Here is a 24,009-nt window from a genome sequence, read left to right on the forward strand (position 1 = left end):
AGGGATGACACACATTTAAAGGTTCATTAGCATTAACTCATTAAATTTTTATTAATGTGTGATGTCAATCAAAGAATACAAATTAATGACTCAATTATCAAAATAAAACGAATTAAAAAATAATAAAAAAAATATTTTTTGAATTAAAAATATAATAATAATAAATATTTTTTTGAAAAATGAATCATAAAAACTCAATTATCAAGGTCAACGTCATTTTTGTGACGTTTTTACACAAAAATAACCCTAACAAAAATTAATTACCTGTCAGATACTATTTTAAATTTTTTTACAAATCTAACACCCATCCCAGAAAGACGCGAATCATCATCCGCGCTCTATCCGAGTTGGTGCCACGTCAGTGTAAGGCGCGGATGATGATCCGTGCCTTTTTACAAAGGATGCTAGATCGATAAAAAAATTTTAAAAGGGTGTCTGACAAGTAAATAAAATCTACCAAGTGATTTTTCGGTAAAATTGCCTCGGACATTTAATAATAAGTCATAATATGTCATATTTTATTGGGTAAACTATATTGAATATTATCTTTGTTTTTAGTCTGTCTTATGGTGGTCATAAATTTTGAAAATTTTATGTTCCAATCAATTATGTTAAAAATTAGATGATATGTTATGTTAAAAATTAGTAAATTTTTAATGTGACTCATTAGACTTTAGATAAAATATCAATTTAACTCTTGAATTCTCTTAATCTTTCTTTTAAACCACACAACTATCGTTCTCTATCAATGTTGCTTGATCATCTTCTCTGGACAGTTATACTTCGACTACCTTTGTTTTTGCCCCCTTCTCTCCACCCTCCTCCTCCTTCCCCTTTATCTCCTTCCCCTAATTTCCCCATTTTCACAACTATAATCTAAAAAAATCATTTTCATTAACCACCATATTAATTCAAGCATTAGTAAGCTATGAAACTTCTGAAAATATATTATTATGTAATCACTAAAGACTAATAAAAAAAAATATGTGAGCTAGTGAATAGAAACATAAGTTATCAAAATATAATAGATCGATAAGATAAATGATCAAATATAATTTTTTTTTCAAAATCAATAAACGAAATAAAACAAATCCAAAACAAAAATGGATGTTATTTATCCCTTTTATTTTGGGTAAACCAAGATAAAAAATCATAATTTAGAATGTAAAGTAAAAAAAATATATACTTTAATAAAATAATTCATTTTTTTATAAATATGGCGTGAATATAAGGTAATATATGTTTAAAAACTCTCAACCAATTGAAAATGAACATCCATACCTTTATTGATGCTCGAATCCAAGATATCTAAGAAAAATAACAAGTACTTTAACCATTATAGTCGTTTGGTTCGTACAGGGAAAAAATCTTTAACTAAACCTAACTTTAAAATAAAATGTCTTCAAAACCAACATAAAAGTATATGAAATGACTCAATCTCTTTCAAGTTCTCTATTCTGCATCAAACAAAGACCCTTAAGATTTTATTATTATTATTAAAGAAGGGAATTCATACATGCATGCGGGGTATCAAGAAGAGAATCCAACGCTTAGCCCAAAATGGTTGTTGTATGAAAATTTTACAATTTTAAATAATTGAAATGATTTTTATTTTATATTAATAATATATTTTTATTTTATATTAATAATTTTATAAATTTATATTCCTAAAATTTTATAGTTTATCATCTTAACATAAAATCCTCTCTTTTTGTCCCGTTGGTCAGTTTCGTGATTTAGTTTTATATTTTTTTTTGGTCTGCTGTTTTTCTTTTAATGTTTTTCAGCATTGTTTGATTTTGGGTTAGGGTTAAAGAGTGGTGGGTTGTTTGTTTTTGTTTGGGTTGTGGATGTATGGCCTTCATATGGTTGGGTTTGGGTTTCTTTTGTTTGAACGTTTGGATTCTGCTTGTCGTATCTAATTTTGCCAATTCTTATATCTATCAAATATTTTCGTATTCACTCTCTATTCACAAATGACGACAATAAAAATTTTAAATCCATATCCGTTCACGTAGGTACATTCTCAAATCTACCATCACACTCACTATTTAACTGGATATTCGTCACTCATCTCATACTCGTTTGTATCCACCCATACCCGCCTGATAACAACCTCTTAGACGGTCTTCAATTCTAAAAATGTTATACCCAAACATTTTATTAAATTATAAGTCATGTCATATAAAATATTTAAAATTTATGTAATAATCTCTGATATTATAAATTCAAAAATTTTATGGTGAATAATTAGTAGGTGGGTGGATGTGAGACGGGTGTATGCAGGCAGATATTGTCTCAAACTCATCATTTACTCACTATTTATGATGGGTATAACTTTTTATATCCACACTCGTTTATTGTCTACTAAACTTATACTCATCCCTATCCTAATTGAAACAAACGTGATATGAAATCCACGAAATTGTAATTGTTTACTATGTTTGATTAAGTTTAACTTCTATTTTAACAATTGGTTAAGCGTTGTTATGCTCATTCAACAATCTCCCTTTTTGTTGTTGTTTTCTAGTTTCTATGTATAGATAGAGGTTTAAATTAGTTAATTTGATAGGTGATTAAATTAAATTAATTAAAATTGAATTAATTATTTTTTTAATTTTTTATTAATTTGAGATAACTATATGTAGTATGACCAAGATAACTTTCAATCATTTTATATCGAACACTTATACCTCATATCCTTAACATTTTTAGTGTTTGAAGCCAGGCCTCAATAAATAATAACTATTTAAATTAATTTTAAAAATTAATAATCGAGTTAAATCAAATTTAAATAATTAATTTGGTTAATTTGATTAGTTTGATTAATTGACTAATTTTAAATTAGATTAAGCGGTAATTGTTTTCTAAAAATACTTAATTATTCATTAATTTGATATTTGAGTATTCAATCAATTAATCAGACTATATTTTAATTTAATTAATTAATTTGATTAAAACCGAATAATTAACCGATTGTCATTGGCACATTTTTTCTTGTCTTTTTTTCTCTGTTTCGCATTATTTTCAAATTTCCTTATTTTTTATTAATGGTACAAATACTAAACCTATATATATATATATATATATATATATATTGGAATTTGAAGTCATTATGGCCATAGATAGGGCTCTAAATGAGACGAGACAGATCGCGAGCTACTCGAGATCGACTCAATCAAGACTCGATAAATACTCGGATCGAATGGACTCGACTCGAGCTCGAGCTCGACTCGAATTCTTAACGAGCCGAAACGAGCTACTCGATATTCGACTCGAAAAGCTCGTGAGCTACTCGAAAAAATGTTATATTATAATTTTAGATTTTTTAAAATTACAATATAAAAATTTATTAAAAATACATTATTGATCATTATAAAATTTTAAAAATATATTAAAAATTCTATAATACAACTACCCTCAAATTTTATTTTTTTTACTTAAGCAACTCAATTCCAATTGTTACATTGTATATTACTAAAAAAATAAAATCACATTTAATTAAGCACATGTTAGATTATAACCTAAACCCTAAATCCTAAACCCTAAACTCTAAACTAAAAATCTTAAACCCTAAACCCTAAGCCTTAATCCCTAGATATAAATCCTAAACCCTAAACTCTAAACTAAAAATCTTAAACCCTAAACCTTAAGCCTTAATCCCTAAGATATAAATCCTAAACCCTAATCCTTAAGCCATAAACCCTAAATTATAAACCCTAAACCCTTATTTCAATTATATAATAGGAGTTAAGTTATGCACATGAAGGTAACATATAAATTATGCAAAATGAAATTAATGAAATTAACAAGGGTTTATATGTAAATAAATTGAATTAAGATATTTCTGTGGATGATTCGAATGTAAATAAACTTAGACTCAGTAGACATCAAGCTTATATTTCTGTCGAGTTTCAAGAATTCTAGCAACTGGATTAAGATATCCATTATCAAATAAGGCTTAGGTCTTTTATGTTGGAAAGATATGGCAATGTCAACTTTATTAGAATGATTAATGAATTATGGACTTTTTTAGCTTCCACGTGTTCATTTAATTAGCCTTCCACTTAAAAATGTAGATTAGGTTATTAAAGTCTTTCCTTCAACCCAAAGAAAGCACCAAAACTATCGTTTCCCGTACATAATTGATTCATTTGTAATGTTCCAAAGTTGTAGTTGTTCACCAAAGTATCTGTTATAAAGTAGGCAAAGTTGGTGAACTAAATAAAGCACAACTGCCCTCCTTTTTCCATCACATTTTCCCCTTTATAAACTAAGCCCCTTCGACTTTCTCCTCCACAAGCCACTAATACTAGCATACTACTCCATTGGTTCTTTCCACCTTCCTTTCAATCTGTTTAAGAGCAAATTTTGGGTAATCATTGGCAGCAAGAAGAAGGGATGGAACAATATTTGCAGCAGTGTTCATAGTTGCAGTGTGTTTATGGACCGGAGCTTTGGCGCAATCGAGTTCGAGTTGCACCAATGTGCTCATTAGCATGTCCCCGTGCTTCTCCACGCATGAGAGCACTTGCCTTGGGTGGTTGGTTCCATTCACAGCTGCGAATAACCGCACTCAATAATATCAAATTCATAAAAAAAGAGTTAAATAGCTACATATTTTCAATGACAAAAGTTACTCACTGGGACTTGATCTTTGCAACTAAAGTTACAGGGGCCATAGAAATTGACCTTACAGCAACAACAATCTCGCATGGTTATAATTTCTAGAATTTTAATAGGAATGAGACACCAAAGAGAAAAGCAAAGAAAATGAAAGAACCATTTACACTTGTTAATTCAAACTTGATAGTTTTCCAAGCCAGACCCTAATTCTAACATCATTCACCAACAATAAACGTACGTTTTTGCTTATTCATCTGAAACAAGACACAGGAAAAATGTAAAGACAATACATACCAAACTTAGGAAGCGAACAGACTAATAAATAACAACAAAAACCCTTGAAACTCTTTCAGTTTTTAACCAGAAATGTCAATGGTTTTGACATCATGTTTCTTCACTTCCACCTTAGAAACAGTAACAGTAAGAACCCATTCTCCATGGAAGCCTTAACTTGATCCATCTTCACATTCTCCGGCAACCTAAACCTTCTCGAAATCTTCCCGCTGCTCAGCTCCACATGGTGCCACGTATCATTCTTGTCTTCCTTTTCTATCTTTCTCTCGCCGCTGATTTGAAGCACCATGTCATCTTCGACCTCAACTTTCACTTCCTCTTTCTTAAGCCCAGGAAGATCAGCCTTAAAGACGTGAGCTTCTGGGGTCTCCTTCCAGTCGATGCGGGTGTTTACAAAAGCTGAGGTTTCAGGAGAACGAGTCACGAGTGAAGAAGGGAAAGTGAAGTCCTTGAAAGGATCCCAAACATCAAGAGAGAAATGATGCTCGAGGATGAAGATGAAGGCTCTGAAGTTCTCAAACAAATAGTGCTCTCAACAATATCCCACATCGTGTAGATACTATAAGATGACAGGACAAGCTCATTATAAAACAAGCGGGCTTGTGCAATTTAAAACATATCTGTCTTGGCCTTTTGTCTAATATTCGAGCATGTATCGAGCTTAAATCGAGCTTAAAATCGAGTTTGAATCGAACTTAAAATCGAGCTTGAATAGAGTTTCAATCGAGCTTGAGTCTTGAGTTTGAGTCGAGTTTTTGAATTTTTTTTGAGTTCGAGTCTTTTCGAGTTCAAGTTGAGTTTCAATATTATCTTTCGAGTTCGAGTCGAGCTTGAAAAATTTAGGCCCGCAAGTTCTTGAGTCGAGTCGAGCTTACTATAAAAGTTTTCGAGTTCGAGTCGAGCTCAGCAATACTCGAGCTCAACTCGGCTCGTTTACACCCCTAGCCATAGAGATTCGAGTTTTACGAGAAAATTCAAAAAAATAATAAATTTTGGATAATTTCATATTGTCACGATCGTCTTTCGGTTGGGCCCTTAATTGGGGTTTCGACGTGAATTGATTGAGTTAGAGTTGCCATCGATCATTTTAAAAATATTTATATGGATCGGACACCATCTTACCTGATATGCGCTGCGTTTTACAATAAACGTGTTGGGTTCGAGAGTCAGTTACGGTCAATGAAGGATTAGCACCCTGAACCGCTCTTTCGGTACCAATTAATTTATCGGCTATCTTTAATTGCGAAAATTAAAATTAAAATTTAAAAATTCGATTCAAATTGCTTACATTTGATTGGTTGGAGTACTTCTAAAAAAGGTCGAAAAAGGTTAGATGAAAAAATATTAAATAAGAAATACCAAAATGATAAATCAAAGGAGAGAACAAAATAAAAAATATATATAAATAAAAAAATATAAATAAAAAGACTATTAGAAAAATAAAAATAAAGTAGTAAATCGAAGGGATAAAAAAATAAATAATATAAAATAAAATAAAAATATCAGAAAATGTTAAATGAAATAAAAATAATATGAAAAAAAAGATAAGATAAAAATAAAATTGAGAGGGCCAAATTGGAATATTAACACAAAAAACATACAACGTAAAAATATGACTAAAATGTAAATACCCTTAAAACTTATAGGACCAAATGATAGTTAAACCAAAACGAGACAGTGACTAAAGTAAAATACTAGCAAATATAATACCCAAACTTGAATCCTAATGAAATTAATAAAACAAATAAGAGTCAGACTAAAATAAAAGTATGGAAACATCGATGCTCAAAATAAAATAAATTAAAAGTTCAATCCGTGGCTAGAAAATAAAGGTACAAAGGATGAGGAACCCTAGATGACATTATCCCCGAGTAAAATTACGAACCGCTCCCCATCGAAACTACGTCGTTTCGTGGGGATTATATAAAGCCCAAAACAAGGGCCAAACTCACCCAAAGCCTCATTTGCACATTTGGTTCCTTCTCTCTACCAAAATGAGAGAATAAATTTCTCTCGTATCTCTCTAGCCAGCCTCCACCGGAGGGAGTGACCGGTCACCGCCTCCGACGGCCGAAAAAAATAAAACTTGCCCAAACACTCCCCTTTACACCTTAAACCCGATTTCGAAGCCAAAATTACAAAAAATAACCCCAAGCAATGTAGATCTACACCCAAAGATCAGATCTTTTACCTTCGATGTTGTGTCTTTTCGGCTTCCCGGTGGCTCTTTGGTTCCGACGTTTCCGACGAACAGAATGATATTTTGCTTATTTTTCTGCTTATGGGTTTCGAATGATTTCTTGTTTTGGTTCTGGGTTTTGTTTTGGCTTTGACGTGGTTTGTTTTTGTGGTTCAACATTTGTATTGTTGTGATGTTTCTGTGTTTGATGTGGGTTTGTTGATATCTCTCAGGTTCTCTCGATGTTGATGGTTTCTGTGGCCCCGTTGGTACCGTGGTTTCTGTTTAGTGTTTTTATGTGTGTAGATGTGTTGGTATGTTCGTTTTATGGTTCTGTGATCGATGATCGTTCCCTTTTGTATGGCCTCACCAGGGTATTTATAACCCCTCGGTGAAGGTCGTTTCCGATGATAATGAGGTTGTTCCCCTCAACGTTCACGAGGCCAAGATTCTCGGGATGGTACAATCCCAGTTTTCTCGGCCGGCCTGATTTCCTTGGCTTGTGCGGTATTGTGTTGACTGATATCATTTAGGGTTTCTAAACCCCCAAACCTAACCTTACTGTTGAGCTAGTTCAAGCCCCAAGACCCTTAGACTACGATTGGACCCAGCAAACCCATTTGGACCTGAAACGAAAAAAAATAAAATAAAAATAAATAATGATAATAATAATAATAAATAATAAAAAATAATAAAAAATAATAATATATCCTAAAATATATAATATATATATTTCAAAAACATTTTTTTAAATTATATATTATATTAAAAAATTTCCAAAACTATATATTATATAGGTTTCAAAAATTATTTTAAAATATTATATAAGTTTACAAAAAAATGTTTTTTAAAATTATATATTATATAATTTTTCAAAAATGTTTTTAAAATTATATATTACATAATTTTTCCAAAAATGTGTTTTAAAACAATATATTATATAATTTTTAAAAAATGTTTTTAAAGCTATATATTATATAATTTTTCAACAAAATTTTAAAAATTATATACTATATAAGTTTTCAAAATTTTTTAAAAACTATATAATATATAAATTTTCAAAAATCGTTTTCTGAAAATTATATATTATATTTTGCCAAAAACATTTTCACAAACTATATTACTATATACATATATATGTATATATATATATATATATTTGTGTATATAAACAAAATAACTCCGTGCGAAAATGAGTGTCTCTTTGTCCTTTTTCGTGGAACGAAAAATAGGACAAAGATAAAATGATACAAATTTTCGCTCGGTGGAGATGAAAATTGATTTGGATTAGGAATAACTCCCTGTTGAATTTGAGTTGCGGATGACCCCTCTATCGCGAAGTCGATTCCATCTTAAAATGATTGAAATTTGAATAAGAATGTGACTTCTTATTGCCAAATTGTAGTCCACTTCGGTCTTTTTCTCGATTTAAAGTCCTTGACTAAAAGTTCGACTGGAAAGTAGTTCCTTGACTCCATCATGTGGTAGATAGGCCTTCGAGCTGAATGAAACCGAACCCGAAAGGTTCTCGTCGACATATAACTTTTCTCGACTTAAGCTATGCTGTCGGAAAGTGGTTTTTTGTCACTACGGCGCGATTAACTCAGGTTTTCTTCTCGACTCAAAACCTTGATTGCAACCAAACATTAGTATGATGTGTCATCGAGTTGAATGGAATCGAACTCGATAATTTTATTGACAGATAACCCTTCTTGCCTTGGGCTATGCTATAAATAATGTACCTTGGAGCTGAGCGTAGTCGAACTCGAAGGTCTTTGGCATATAGCCCTTCTAGTCTTGGGCTATGCTGTAAATGATGTGCCTTGGAGCTGAGCGTAGTCGAACTCGAAGGTTTTTGGCAGATAGCCCTTCTAGCCTTGAGCTATACCATATATGATGTGTCGTTGAGTTGAGTGTAATCGAACTCAAATGTCTTTGTTGGCATATAACCCTTGTAGCCTTGAGTTATCCTGCAAATGATGTGCCCTCGAAGCTGAGCGTGGTCTAACTCGAAGGTCTTTGGCATATAGCCCTTCTCGACTTAAGCTATACTGCAAATGATGTGTCTTAGAGTTGAGCGTAGTTGAACTCGAAAGTCATTTGGTGACAGATAACCCTTCTAGCCTTGAGTTATGCTGTAAATGATATGCCTTGGAGCTGAGCGTAGTCAAACTCAAAGGTATTTTAGTGACATATAACCCTTCTAGCCTTGAGTTATGCTATAAATGATGTGCCCTCGAAGCTGAGTGTAATTAAACTCGAGGGTCTTTGGCAGATAGCCCTTCTCGACTTAAGCTATGCTGCAAATGATGTGCCTTGGACCTGAGCGTAGTCGAACTTGAAAGTCTTTGGTTGGTAGATAACCCTTCTCGACTTAAGTTATGCTACAAATGATATGCATTGGAGTTGAGCGTAGTCGAACTCGAAGGTCTTTTGGTGACAGATAACCCTTCTAGCTTTGAGTTATGTTGTAAATGATATGCCTTGGAGCTGAGCGTAGTCGAACTTGAAGGTCTTTGTATGGCAGATAGCCCTTCTCGATTTAAGCTATGCTGCAAGTGTTGTGACTTTGAGCTGAACGTAATCGAACTCGAAGGTCTTTTATTGGCAGACAACCCTTCTAGCCTTGAGTTATGCTGCAAATAGTTTTTTTTAAAAAATGGCTTCCCTTCACGGGTCTAAGCCGATCATGATTCTTCAGGTGGCTCTTTTGAGCAAGTCTGAACCAAATGAAACGATCTTTGGATGACTCCCTTTTTACGAAAAAGTCCACTCATAAATTCTGATAGTCGGATATCTTCCGTTTTGGAATTGAAATCTGGCTTGAAGACATTAAATGGAAACATGCTGCTCATTGTTGAGTTGAGCTGAACTGGATTTGATTTGAATTAGTTCTTGAACCTATCTGAAATTGATTGTCAATCTTTCAATCTGTAGCTTTGTACTGCTGAGTTAAGCAACCACCATCAATCTTTAAAGGTATTTTTGAATCGAGTATTATCCTTCATGTTTGAAGTTGACTCTAAAAGCTGTAAAAAAATCATGTATGCAAAAAACAATAAATGTGATTCTCTTAAGTATGCCTAAGATACATGCAACATGAACGAGTTATGTTTTATCTCTTGGATTGGAGTCTCGTGTTTTGTCTGCCAATCTGGTCCTTGGAATCGATCATGCCCCATTTGCTTCTCGAGCTTTGGCTTTACATACCTTTCATATTTGAGACTGTCCTGTTTGAAAATGTTTTTTTATTCTTATTGCTTTAGGAGGGAAAATTCTGTAAAATATTGTTTCTTAATTCAGGCTCGCAATTGAATCAAATTATAAACATGAGTTCAAAGGAAATCAAAAGAATCAATAGCTCTTTCATGTTTTCAGAGTTATAGGTCTTTGACAAATGTTCGAATGGATGAGCTTACTTTAGGTTGACCTAAGGTTTCAGCCATAAAAGGTCATTTTTTTTTCGGTCATTGCAACATGTTTTTTCTTTGGCTTGGCATTTTAATTGGATGCGGACAAAATGACGCAACTAGCATTATCAATTACTAGACCTTCTATTTCGATTCTCTGAAATCTTCCATTTGTTCAAGTTTTGTAAGCTCCTCTAACAAAGGTAGTGCGGAAATATCGGTATAAAAATGAAATTCTTGAGTGCTCGTGTGTATTTGACTATAACAGGTGTTCCTTAACTCCCTTAGTCCATTTTTACCGAAACTCCTATTTAAATTTGCCATTGTCTGGCTAGCTGAATCCATAAAGTCGGGGCATTTAACAAATTGCTCTAGAGGGACAACTTAATATATAAACACCTTTATCAGGTTAGTTGAATCTTATCCATAAAGCTGGGGCGTTTAACCAATTGCCTTAGAGGGACAACTCAAGCTTTATTATATAATATAATTACCTTTATCAGGCTAGCTGAATATTATCCATAAAGCCGGGGCGTTTAACCAATTGCTCTAGAGGGACAACTCAAGCTTTATTGTATATATATAATATTATAATATGGGTATACGGATCCAATTTCTTAAGTTTGTCAAAAAGAACCTGTTATAGTCTAGGTGTTTTTGAAAGTCAAGGAATCTCATCTTTAGAGTTCAATTTCCAAGCAATTAACCTAAACTAGATTTACCTACTCGACTATTCCATCTGTGATGGTCATGATCATTACTGAACGTCTTAAATAAAAAGTATAGTAATGTCATATGCAAAAGGATGTCCCACGTTGTCCGCACTTTATGAAAGAAAAAGGTTATATTGGCTAATTGCAAGAGCAGAGTATGGTGTTTGAGGGTATATTATGGGTAAGGTCAAGGTCCTTGTTTTAAATCATGTTACTTTGTCAAAGATCTGTAACTTTGAACCATTTACAGAGTTTTTTAATTCAATTGATATTCAAAGAATTGCAAGTTTGCAAATATGATTCATTGCCCATCATCATTAAAGTAACATAAATTTATTCAAATGTTCTTACAAAAAAACTTGAGAAAAGATGAAAAAAAACTCAAAAGAATGCCTCAAAATTGAATAAGGCCTCATCAGGATGCCCCATTTTCCATGACTCTTTCTGCTTTGGGAGTGTCATTGCTTTCATCATAAAATTCCAGTTCTTTTCTGTCCATCATTAACTGGATCAAGGCTCTAAATTCGGCACATTCTTGTACATCATGTCCATCTTCATTGTGATAACAACAAAGACTGCCACCTTTGGAATCTGATGTAATAGGATGTGGTGCAAGAAACCTCACATTTATCATTTGCCTCCATACCCAAGCAAGAGGTGTATTCACTTCGGAAACTCTGCTTTTGGTATTTTTACCTTTTTCCTCGATGATTGCACTTTTCTTATTCTCTTGATGATTAGGTAGAGGGTTCTATGCAACGTGGGGTGATTATGAATTATTAAAATGAATCCAACCCCTGTTGTGCATCCTTTGGATAACCCTCTTAAAGGGGAGACAATTTTAAATAGCATGCCCCGGAACACCGCCATAATATTCACAGTGCGCATTTTTGTCATACCGCTTGGGGTATGGGGGCTTTAGAGGATCTTGGGATAGGGTGACACCACATGTGCGTCAAACAGTTGTTGGTAGAGCTCCTTGTATGTCATGTGATTGGGATCGAAATGCTCATTTTCTCTCCTTGGTTCTTGTCTAGAAGATGGTACAACTACAAACGATTTTGAAATGTTAATGATTTCTCTTTCTTTCTTCTTCAGAAGAGGCTTTCCACTCGTCCTATCTCCTGGTTTAATGGTAATTTTTACCCTCGTTGTTTTGACCTCTTTATCAAATTTTAGAATGCGATAACTATACGAATTATCTTAAAGTCTTGGTAAGATTCTGGGTGAGACAACCACTTGCGGGATAGGTGGCATGGTTACCCCTTCCGATGAGCCTGCCCTAAGATCACTTGTCTGACTTAGGCCAACTAACTTGGCAACGATCTAATTGACCAAGGACTCTTGGCCTTTCGTGATTGCATCTAGGGTACTCTGGCTATTCTGATTTATCTTTTCTTCTAAATCTCTCTGGAGCTTCAACATGTTCTCTTTGATCTGAATAATTATGGCTTTCATCTTCTTTTCAGTTTGAATGAGGATGGCACGTGTCCGAAGCTTGTAGAGGTATGTCCAGTATTTATACCCTTCTGTTATGAAAATCTTTTGTTAGTTCATATGAATGCAATGAAAAAAAGAAAATTATGTGAAATATGCATGAAATGTTCGAGGCATTGATCCAAAAATGTGCATGTTATTCTGAATAATCCTTATTGGGGACAAAAGTGTTACGTTTGAAGAGAAAAAAAACTTTTTGATGGTATAGATCCCGCACAGCTTCTGACAAGTTGATTCGTCTTCCGCCTTTTTTCACCGCTTGAATATCCTGTCGAACCATTCTGGTTCCTTTGGCTAAACTTGTGCAGGTGACGAGTTGCTTGCCCTAAAAAGGTCTCGAATGACTGCATCTTCAGCTTTCACTCTATGCCAAGCTTGTTCCAAACGAAAGTGCCAACGGAGCCCTCCATCTGAAGTTTATCGACTTGTTTATGGAATTCGTCAATAATGGTCTCCAGCTTAGCTAGGGTTTCGCCATCTTGTTCTCTTAGTTTCCGAAAGGAATCTCTGGGTCAGTAACATTTTCCTCGTCTTGCCCCTTGCAATCTTTGCCTCTGAGTATTCTTTGACCACGGCTGGGCTTCTAAGCTTTTAATCTCTTTGTATTATAACCCCTTTGTCCATTAATGCAGGTTATTCATGTTTAACAAACATGTTTTTGGTGGATCAACACCTCTTTTAAATAATGCGAATGATGAAAACAAAATAAAAGAGAAAAAATAAAAAAGTTAGTGAGGTAAATCAAAACAATAATAAAAATGAAAAATCCTACCCCATATGATATCTACCCCACATGCTTTAATTCTTACCCGGACATGATCTTTATCACGCATGCTAATTTCAAACAAATCCTAACCGCATATTTGTCTAGTTCACATACTTTGAACATAAAGTAAAGTAGGAAACAAATCATCCTAAGGTTTGGAATGAGGTTTTGGGGTGGGCTCTAATTCCCTGTACTCTACCGATTTAGGTTCTAAAAGGTACTCGAGTTCTCCTTGCTGGTGCCCCTTGGGCTTGCCAGACCCTTAGTCCTAAGCCCATTACAAGCTCATGTGGACTAAGTTAAACTCGAGAGGATACATTCCCTTATGCCCGCACGGTGAATAAATTCACATGAAGACATAAGGTATATGAATCCCGAAGGCTACTTGATAGGTCCGCACTGTGAATAAATTCACACGAAGGCGTCGCTTTTACCCCCACTTAAACAGGGTTTGGAGCTCGAGTATAGAGCTTGAGATGAAAATTTTCAAAATCTGAAATCATTGGAAGAAAGTCAGTACACTTATTTACTTGAAAAATAATCAAAGGTAAATAATTAGAATCGAATAAACACATTAAAATTTAAATTTATAACTTTCGCTAAAAAAGACAACCGAAATTAATTTCAGCCTGACTCACTTACATGTCGCCAAGCTGTCGCGACCATCTTTTCGTTGGGCCCTGAATTGGGCTTCGACGTGAATTGATTGGGTTAGAGTCACCACCAATCATTTTAAAAACATTTAGGTGGATCGAACACCATCTTATATGATCTGTGTTTTACCAGAAACGTGTCGGGTTCGGGAGTTGGTTACGGTCAATGAAGGATTAGCACCCTTGAACCGCCCTTTCGGTACCAATTAATTTATTGGTTGTCTTTAATTGCGAAAATTAAAATTTAAAAATTTGATTCGAATTGCTTACCTTTGATTGGTTGGAGTACTTCTAAAAAAAGGTCGAAAAAGGTTAAATGAAACAAATATTAAATAAGAAATACCAAAATGATAAATCAAAAGAGAGAACAAAATAAAAAATATATAAATAAAAAAATATAAATAAAAAGAGTATTAAAAAACAAAAATAAAGTAGTAAATCAAAGGGATAAAAAAATAAATAAAATAAAAATATGAAAATGTCAAAAAAATGTTAAATGAAATAAAAATAATATGAAAAAAAAAGATAAGATAAAAATAAAATTCAGAGGGCCAAATTGGAATATTAACACACAAAAAAACATACAACATAAAAATAGGACTAAAATGTAAATACCCTTAAAACTTGTAGGACCAAATGATATTTAAACCAAAACGAGATAGTGAGTAAAGTAAAATACTAGCAAATATAATACCCAAACTCGAATCCTAATGAAATTAATAAAACAAATAAGAGTCAGACTAAAATAAAAGTATGGAAACATCGATGCTCAAAATAAAATAAATTAAAAGTTTAATCTGTGGCTAGAAAATAACGGTACAAAGGATGAGGGACCCTAGATGACATTATCCCCCAAGTAAAATTACGAACCGCTCCCCATCGAAACTACGTCGTTTCGTGGGATTATATAAAGCCCAAAACAAGGGACAAACTCACCCAAAGCCTCATTTGCACATTTGGTTCCTTCTCTCTACCAAAATGAGATAATAAATTTCTCTCGTCTCTCTCTAGCCAGCCTCCACCGGAGGGAGTGACCGGCCATAGGGCCACCACTGACCGCCACCTCCGGCGGCCGAAAAAAATCAAACTTGCCCAAACACTCCCCTTTATACCCTAAACCCGATTTCAAAGCCAAAATTACAAAAAATAGCCCCAAGCAGTGTAGATCTACCCCCAAAGATCAGATCTTTTACCTTCGATGTTTTGTCTTTTCAGCTTCCCGGTGGCTCTTTGGTTCCGACGTTTCCGACGAACGAAATGATAGTTTGCTTATTTTTCTGCTTATGGGTTTCGAATGATTTTTTGTTTTGGTTTTGGGTTTTGTTTTGGCTTTGACGTGGTTTGTTTTTGTGGTTCAATGTTTGTATTACTGTGATGTTTTTGTATTTGATGTGGGTTTGTTGATATCTCTTGGGTTCTCTCGATGTTGATGGTTTCTGTGGCCATGTTGGTACAGTGGTTTCTGTTTGGTGTTTCTCTGTGTGTAGATGTGTTGGTATGTTCGTTTTCCGGTTCTGTGATCGATGATCGTTCCCTTTTGCATGGCCTCACCGGGGTATTTATAACCCCTCAGTGAAGGTCGTTTCTGATGATAATGGGACTGTTCCCCTCAATGTTCACATGGTCAGGATTATTGGGATGGTGCAGTCCCGGTTTTCCCGGCCGACCGGTGCACCGTTTGACCGCCTGGTTTCCTTGGCTTGTGCGGTGCTGTGTTGATTGATATCATTTAGGGTTTTTAAACCCCAAACCTAACCTTGCTGTTGGATTGGTTCAGGTCCTAAGACCCTTTGGACTGTGATTGGACCCAACAGACCCATTTGGACCTGAAACGGAAAAAAACAAAAAATAAAAATAAATAATGATGATAATAATAAATAATAATAATAAATAATAATATATCCTAAATTTTATAATATATATATTTCAAAAACTTTTTGTAAATTATATATTATATTAAAAAATTTCCAAAACTATATATTATATAGTTTTCAAAATTTATTTTAAAATATTATATAAGTTTTCAGAAAAAATGTTTTTTAAAATTATATATTATATAATTTTTCAAAAATGTTTTTAAAATTTAAAATTATATATTATATAATTTTTCCAATTTTTTTTAAAACAATAAATTATATAATTTTTCAGTTTTTAAAGCTATATATTATATAATTTTTCAAATTTTTTTAAAATTTATATACTATATAAATTTTCAAAATGTTTTAAATTATACAATATATAAATGTTTTCAAAATATTTTCAAAATTATATATTTTAAAAATATTTTTAAAAACTATATAATATATAAATTTTTAAAAATTATTTTCTGAAAATTATATATTATATTTTTTTTAAAAATATTTTCACAAACTATATTACTATATACATATATATATATATATGTATATATATATAAATAAAATAACTCCATACGAAAATTAGTGTCATAAAATTAGTTAAACAATTTCCGAAACAATAAAATAATAAATAAATTCTCGACATTAATAAAACGTAAGAACTTGGAAAAGGCGCATGCTCTTTTTTGCGCCATGCGATTAGTGATGAAATTTAGTTGAGGAGAAGCTGATACCACAACAAGACACTGGCGATTGCCGATTTCAGCCCTGTTTTCTATTATACATCCAGATTCTGCTTCATGTCTCCTTATGGGTATCTAAACCTCTTTTATTTTTTTTCTGTAATTCCCCATTGAGATTGCGTTTTCTTTTTTCAACGCTTCATTTTTTTTGAATCTAAACCCATTTCTGTTGCTATTAATCTTTTACTCACCAAACGCATGCTGTTGGAATTTCCCCCTTTTCCATCTTCGGATCAAACGGTATTCTTTTCTTATGGCATAATAATTTTTTGTCGGGGGGGGGGGAATCAAATCTTGCTGAAGATTTGGGTATTTGCATTGTTGTTCAAGGGTCAGAGTTGCTTATGTTGGTTCCAATATTTCTCATGATTGTTCCCTTATGGCGGACATAAGTCTTTATTTGCTCTATTAAAAAAGGTCTTTATTTGCTCTATTTAAGTTATTGATTGGATTTCCCCCCACATTTTCTGTTTTGCTGAGTATATTGATTTTACATGTTAAGAGTTGATCTTTATTTTTTGCTCGATGCTGATTCAACTAACCCTTTGCAATTCCAGGTCATTGGATAGAGGAAGTGGATTAATCTTTTAAGAGTATAGCAAATAATGTAATCATGTTCATATTTGTAGCCTAAAATAAATTATTCGAGATTTCTTTACGATATTCTTGCCATAAAAAGATCACCACTGTTTAAATTTTAGAGCTAGCAGTGTTTTCTTTATGGTAGGATTCTGGTCTCTTAATGTATCACTTTTATTATGCCAAGGACTAGTGTAGATAGTTCTAGTTTTTCACAAGGTCTTTCAAAGTTACTCGGATGCTAGAGACTAAATTGAAGAGAGCTTCTTAATCTTTGGACTATGGTTGAGATTAATGTCATTTGCCAATAATTTTTGTTTGCACATTTTAGGCATTTCATACCTATGTAATTGATCAATTACCACCCATTATTCATACCTATGTAAACAATTGAATCGTTTGAATATTACATTGCATAGTGTTCTCCCTGCTATTGAAGAAGTCTAATAGATAAATTGTTCCTGCAATAAATCTCTGGAGATCAGTGATAGTTGTCAGTGATCTGCAATTGTCATTTCAAGTCTTGTTTGGACTTTAATTGTCGATTCAATTGTTTCCCTACTCGAAAACCTTTTGCACTAGGTCTTCTTTGTTCTCAACAGTTCATTATGTCAAACTTCATGTGAGATTATCCTATTGCGAAAATCATCATAAGCGAAGTAAAGAATATAACTCATTCTTTGTGTAATTTTTTCTTGCCAACTGTTTCACAGTTTTATTAAACTATGGTTGATTATGGGATTGTGATCATATTTCAATGTTTTATTGTTCGTGTTGCATTATGATTTCAAACTTTTGCTGCTAATGATAACCACATTTTGTTGAATTATGCAGTTGTGAAGATTGATTGAGGATTGGGCCAATCTGTTACATCAAAAATTACTTAAAGATCCTTTAAGTACCAATACCTTCTTTATTTGCATTATTGGCTTTGGTCAATTCTGAAAACCTTGTGCACAATTGCTTTTGCAATGTCCCTTTTATCCAGACTACGATGTATCACTGTGGATGTCACTGGGACCCTCATAGCTTATAAAGGGCAGCTTGGTGATTACTACTGCATGGCAGCAAAATCTGCTGGAATGCCATGCCCTGACTATAAACGAGTGCATGAAGGTTTCAAGCTTGCATACACAGAGATGGCAAAGAAGTATCCATGTTTTGGGTTTGCAGCAAAAATGCCGAACATTGTATGGTGGAAAACTTGTGTTAGGGATTCATTTGTCAGGGTAAGATAATGCTATCGAAGGAGTTATTTCATACTGCCATTGCATATGTACCTATACAGAGTGAAGAGAGAGAGATCACTTGTTATGACATTAGTCTTATTTCGCTAACAGGCAGGATATGAGTATGATGAGGAGACATTTGAGAAGATATTTAGACGCATCTATGCTTCCTTCGGCTCATCTGCACCATATACGGTATTTCCAGACTCCCAACCCTTCCTGAGATGGGCTCGTGAGAAGGGTCTTAAAGTGGGGATCATAAGCAACGCTGAATATCGATATCAAGATGTGATTCTTCCAGCCTTGGGTTTGAACCAGGTAAAGTTGGATTGATAGCATATTCTTGGACTGCAATTCTTATTATGCTTATGTATTTTTTTTATCTAGTTTATGAGGAAATTAGTTTGATCGTTCATGGGTTTGAAACCTTGTTGACTTATTTGTTTTCATGGTTGAAACGGTTGGTTAGGTAAGCGTGCATTTGTAAATCTTGGAAGTAGTATGACGCTGCAAATCTCTATGTGTACTTAAAAAATATGGGATAGTTTGCTTGTTCCGCTGCAACATAATGCTGATGATATTTTTTCGTTTGTTGATTTTGGTTTGATAATTTAATCTGATGTTTGTAATTGAAACTCACGTCTGCATGGTGTTTTAGGGATCGGAGTGGGACTTTGGTGTGTTCTCTGGTCTTGAAGGTGTAGAGAAACCAAACCCGCGGATTTACGAGATTGCGCTTGAGAGGGCTGGAAATATTGCAGCAGAAGAGACTCTGCACGTCGGTGACAGTTTGCGCAAAGACTATGTCCCAGCAAGGAGTGTGGGGATGAATGCCTTGTTATTGGATAGGTTCAAAACTCCCGATGCCGAGGAGTGGAGAAAATCGGGTGCTATTGTTCTTCCTGACTTGGAGGCGGTGCGGGAATTGCTTTCTTCAGAGAAGCCAGCTTCAACTTTTTAAGGAAATGCTGTCTGTCATCTGTAAATCGCTTTGTTTTAATCATCTAGTTAATAAATATGACATACTACTACTTGCCGGTTACCTTACCAGATGGTATTTTTCACATGGCCTGTTTTCACAGACAGTATGAACGTCTTGAAATTTGCTGCTAAGTAGTGTTATATTTTGGTTCTGAATCATTAGCAACATTGTTCTTTTTGGCGGATCATAGAAGACAAGACGCTGTTCCTTTCTTCGTTATCTGTTTCAACAATTTCCTCGTGATGTACTGGCAGTAGCAAGTAATGTTAATGAAATTATAAATAGCATTGGATTGCACGAACTAAGTTATTTCAGTGATTAAATAAATGATTATTATTCATAGATGTTTCAAATTCGAACACTAAAGACCGCAAAATATTTAAGCGTCTTTTATCAAATAATTACAACTTGTGAACCTCTTAGATTAATAAAAAAAATAGCTTTGGATTAAAAGAAAACTGTCTGGCCCAAACTGGGAAACACAAATTTGGAGCCCATGTATTATAGATAGGGAAGAGTTTGAGTTTAAAGTAAAAAAATATTAAATCCGACTTGAAAATAATAGTATAATTAATTTTTATATATTTTTATATAATAATTGCTATAATATCCATTTCTTTATATTTTTAATTAGGTATTTATTTTACTTAGTAAAAATGGAAATTATATGTGTGTGTCTGGTTGAGTCGGGTATGAATTTCTATCTTAAAAATCGAGTTGAAACTTGAGTCGGATGAATCTTTTCCAAATCCAGATGAGGTGACAAGTAGAGCTATATTGTACTTTAATTAAATTTGAATTAACTAAAAACCCGAACCAATCTATAACCACCCTTATTATAAATAGCATTGGATTTAAAGAACTCTGTCCAAGGATCAACTGAAGCGAAGCCCAATTAGAGCAGAGTGAGGGCATTTTTGGCCAAATAGGAAAAATATTTTTAATTAATTAGTTTAATAGAGCGTGTTGAAGTTTATTTTGGGATCTACAACATTTGCTACAATGTTCTTAGAACTCGTCACATCGAAGTGACGAGTTCCAATAAAAATTATTTTTTAATCGACATATCAATATTTAATTATTTTTCTTAAAACTCATTATGTCGATGTGACGAATTTTATTAAAATAATATTTTTTTTGTTATAAAGATTTTTAAAAAAAGTAAAAAAATGAAACTCGTACTGATGTTTTATTTAGTTCAAAGTATTAAATGCTTTGAGGTTTTATTTAGTTTGAAGTATTAAATGATGTGATTGGGCACTGAAATAGATAAAAAGAACATTACATTAAGAAGATAAAAACAACAAAATTAACACATTATGTTAAGGACATAAATACAACAAATATTGCACACACCTTAAACAATAAAATAAAATTATAAACATACGACTATTCTTTATGATGTTTTAATCCTAATAATCAGTAGACTCGATAGAAGTAAATTAAGTTCTTCAATTCTCCATGATTTTTCGTGTTGGCGTTCATGTACAAGTTGGAACCATGCTTAGGGGTCTCCATCATCTACCTCTGTTTCTTCATCATTATTCTTAGTTGGTGGAATATTCGAGCTGGAAGCAGCATCCTTAACCATATGAGAAAGGTCAACATCAACGAACTCTACAAACAAATCGACATTAGACATAGAATGATAATAGTATGTCGAAATCATACTAGCAAGATCGACATCATCACTTAGGTGAAACCTTGTGCATTATAGTAAAAATTTATAATATAATGAAGATATTATTCTATTGCTTCCGAGTTGAACACTTCTTTCTATTTTGAACTTCAACTCGTTTAGTTGAATGTTTTTTTGAAAGACATGGTTAAAAATTTACAATCATAAAAAACAATTGCAAGAAAAGTAGTCATGTTAGGGAAAAAAGTCAAGTTTTGGAAGTGAAAGACTCAATTCTGCTAACATGTTTTTTGTTTCACCTCACACATATTTATAGGCCCTCGGGACGAACTGATATAACAACAACATATGTTTATGAAAAACTACATTATATATCTGTCATTGTCTGATGTAATAGTGAAATGAAGTGATATATCACTGAAAAGTTTCTGTAATGAAGTGACTGAGCACTGAAAATTTGTTGTCATTGTGTATTAATTGGTGTATGAGAAAATAACGTTTTTTGAAATGAAGTGATATATCAATGAAAAGTGTCTGATGTGAAGTAATTGACCATTGAAAAGTTATTGTCTTTGTGTATTAAATGGTATACGAGAAAATAACATATTAAATAGTCATTGATGATAGCTCGTTTTTTTAAAAGTTTCTAAAATGAAATGATATATGACTAAAAATAATGATATATCACTAAAAAAAATTCTGTCACTGAATTGAATGGTCATTGATGATAGCTCTCTTTTCTTTTAAATTTGCTTATGTTATGAGAATCTGTACAAAACTTCTACTTTATATAACTTCATTGAAGTACCAGAAACTTTTCTCAAGCAATGGCTAACAAAATTTTCTCAATTGTCCATTCAAATGACCAAAGTTTACAAATTGGTGATGGTGTTGTGTTTAAGTCAAAGAGGCCCATAAACATGATATTTTTAGTAGATGTATCTTATCGCCACATGAAGCAGAAAATTAAAAGAAAACTTAGAACTTTTGTTTCATGTTTGAGTTATCGACATTTTTTAAGGTAAGAATCATAATCTTCATCTTTAAAGCTTCGATTCAAGCCTTCACTCTCCTTATTTCTTCATGGTATAAAAAATATGGGTTTTAGTAGGGGTTTAGACTGCTTTCTAAGTCTCGAGAAAGGTTCTAAACTCCTTTCTAAGTTTCCCAAAAACGTTAGTAACACTTATGCTTGATTCTTGTCTAGTTAGAGAAGTTAGAGAAAGCTCCAAAGATAGGAGAAAGGAGAATCTCACTCTTGGTTGAACTTTGGGTGTTTCCAGTAGCTTAGGAATCCCAAGTAACTCACTTCTAACTCAACTATACCACATGCAGGTCATTAGATGTGTTTTGGTAGGTTGCATGAGTTATGAAACATGTTCATGGTAGGATTCAGAAATCAGTGTTTTCCATTATGTTTATGGACTCTTTATGACCCCTACATTCATACATAACTCTTTAATAATATTTGAGGACCTCGACAGAGTGTTTGAGAGTGTTGGGGAGACATTTTTGTGCCAAAAATAGGATATTTCTGGGCATAAGTATCGATACTAGAAGAACAATACTGATATTGTTCTTCAGGTGTTAATAACTAAAGGGTTTGGGCTAAAAGTATTGATACTCATGCAATGGGTATCGATATTATATGTGAGGTATCGACACTCGCATGGGTGTATCGATACTGAGTTCACTTAGCAGATTCTAGTAGCCAAATTCGTATTGATATTCATGAAAGTATCAATACCAAGGGTAGAGTTCTGATACTCTCCAATAGGGGTATCGATACTTAGGTATTTTTTAAAACATCGAAGCTAAAATTGGTATCGGTAATTAGGAAAATATCGATACCACAAACCAAAAGTATCAATACTCAAGAAGGAGTATCGATGCCAACTTTTTGTTATCAACATTTAGTAAGTTAACAATATTGATACATAGAGGCTATTATCGATACTGAAGAGCTTAGTATTGGTACCCACGAACATTTTTGGGTAAGAAACCTAAGGGCTTTAAGGGTTAGAAGTGAGGGACCCAATAACACCAAAACATCATGAAATAAAACTACAAGCGTGAACAGTAATAAACTCAGAACATTTAGAAACAATAATAGTTAGGATGACATAAAACTGGCCTTGTTTGACGCTCGGGACACAATTAGGACACTCGAGTTACTTTAGCAGATACGATCGTACAGTTGGATATCCCAATCAGTGCTAAGGCACTTAGCTGCGAGTTAGACGTAGATGCCCCAAGACTTGACGGAGTAAGTTGGCCAGGTGTACGTTTCTGATGCAGTTTCGAATCTCACCCTAGATACCCAAGGGTATATAGGAAGACTAGATGGGTGTGTGAGCTCCGAGATACAGAACCCTCAGCCGCACCATGACGCCTACATCAGCATGTTAGATGAGTAATTCCATGTCTTTATACATGTGCCACTAGCATTCATATTTAGTGAACGAATGTAGTATAATACAATTATTAGTGAGGCATTGAGCTTGTAAGCTCAACGTTCATAATGTGTTTCCATGTACAGGTTGAGGATTATTATCGTTGCCAGCAGTCTTGCTCAGCAGAGACTTCATAGTACATCTTGATTATTATTATAGAGGATATGTATTATTGTAGACCCATTTGTATTCAAATGTAACTCTATTTTGTTTTTTAACACAATATATTTAGTATGGATGATTTGAGAGCTCCCCATATTTTGTAAACTCACACTATGACGTTTTATTTTATTTTACTTGAGGTATATTTTACGTAAAGTCTAACAGACATTGTAAAGAAATTTTTGGGTTAGCCATTTTGGTGGTCCCGTGTGACATCGTAATCCATGG

General features: G+C 33.5%; 1 protein-coding gene and 1 pseudogene across 1 annotated transcript; one reads left to right on the top strand and one right to left on the bottom strand.

The window, feature by feature from the left end:
• Positions 1-4,982: 4,982 nt before the first annotated feature.
• On the bottom strand, positions 4,983-15,958 carry LOC120123175 (annotated as a pseudogene).
• Positions 15,959-17,304: 1,346 nt separating this feature from the next.
• On the top strand, positions 17,305-19,678 carry LOC120123165 (haloacid dehalogenase-like hydrolase domain-containing protein 3). Its single transcript, XM_039142119.1, has 5 exons — positions 17,305-17,397; positions 18,151-18,158; positions 18,236-18,545; positions 18,657-18,863; positions 19,204-19,678. Exons 3-5 carry the CDS (start codon positions 18,288-18,290, stop codon positions 19,504-19,506), a joined length of 768 nt encoding a protein of 255 aa, XP_038998050.1. The 5' UTR covers positions 17,305-17,397; positions 18,151-18,158; positions 18,236-18,287; the 3' UTR covers positions 19,507-19,678.
• Positions 19,679-24,009: the final 4,331 nt, after the last annotated feature.

This window comes from Hibiscus syriacus, unplaced genomic scaffold (genome assembly GCF_006381635.1).
Source record: "Hibiscus syriacus cultivar Baekdansim isolate YM2019G1 unplaced genomic scaffold, ASM638163v2 tig00110391_pilon, whole genome shotgun sequence".
NCBI classification, from domain to species: Eukaryota; Viridiplantae; Streptophyta; class Magnoliopsida; order Malvales; family Malvaceae; genus Hibiscus; species Hibiscus syriacus.

Bases quoted from the DNA above. Each gene is read 5' to 3' on its own strand.
- LOC120123165 (XM_039142119.1), top strand. From the start codon at position 18,288: ATGTCCCTTTTATCCAGACTACGATGTATCACTGTGGATGTCACTGGG. The intron at 18,546-18,656 runs GTAAGATAATGC...TTTCGCTAACAG, and splicing joins TTAGGGATTCATTTGTCAGG to GCAGGATATGAGTATGATGA. The intron at 18,864-19,203 runs GTAAAGTTGGAT...ATGGTGTTTTAG, and splicing joins CAGCCTTGGGTTTGAACCAG to GGATCGGAGTGGGACTTTGG.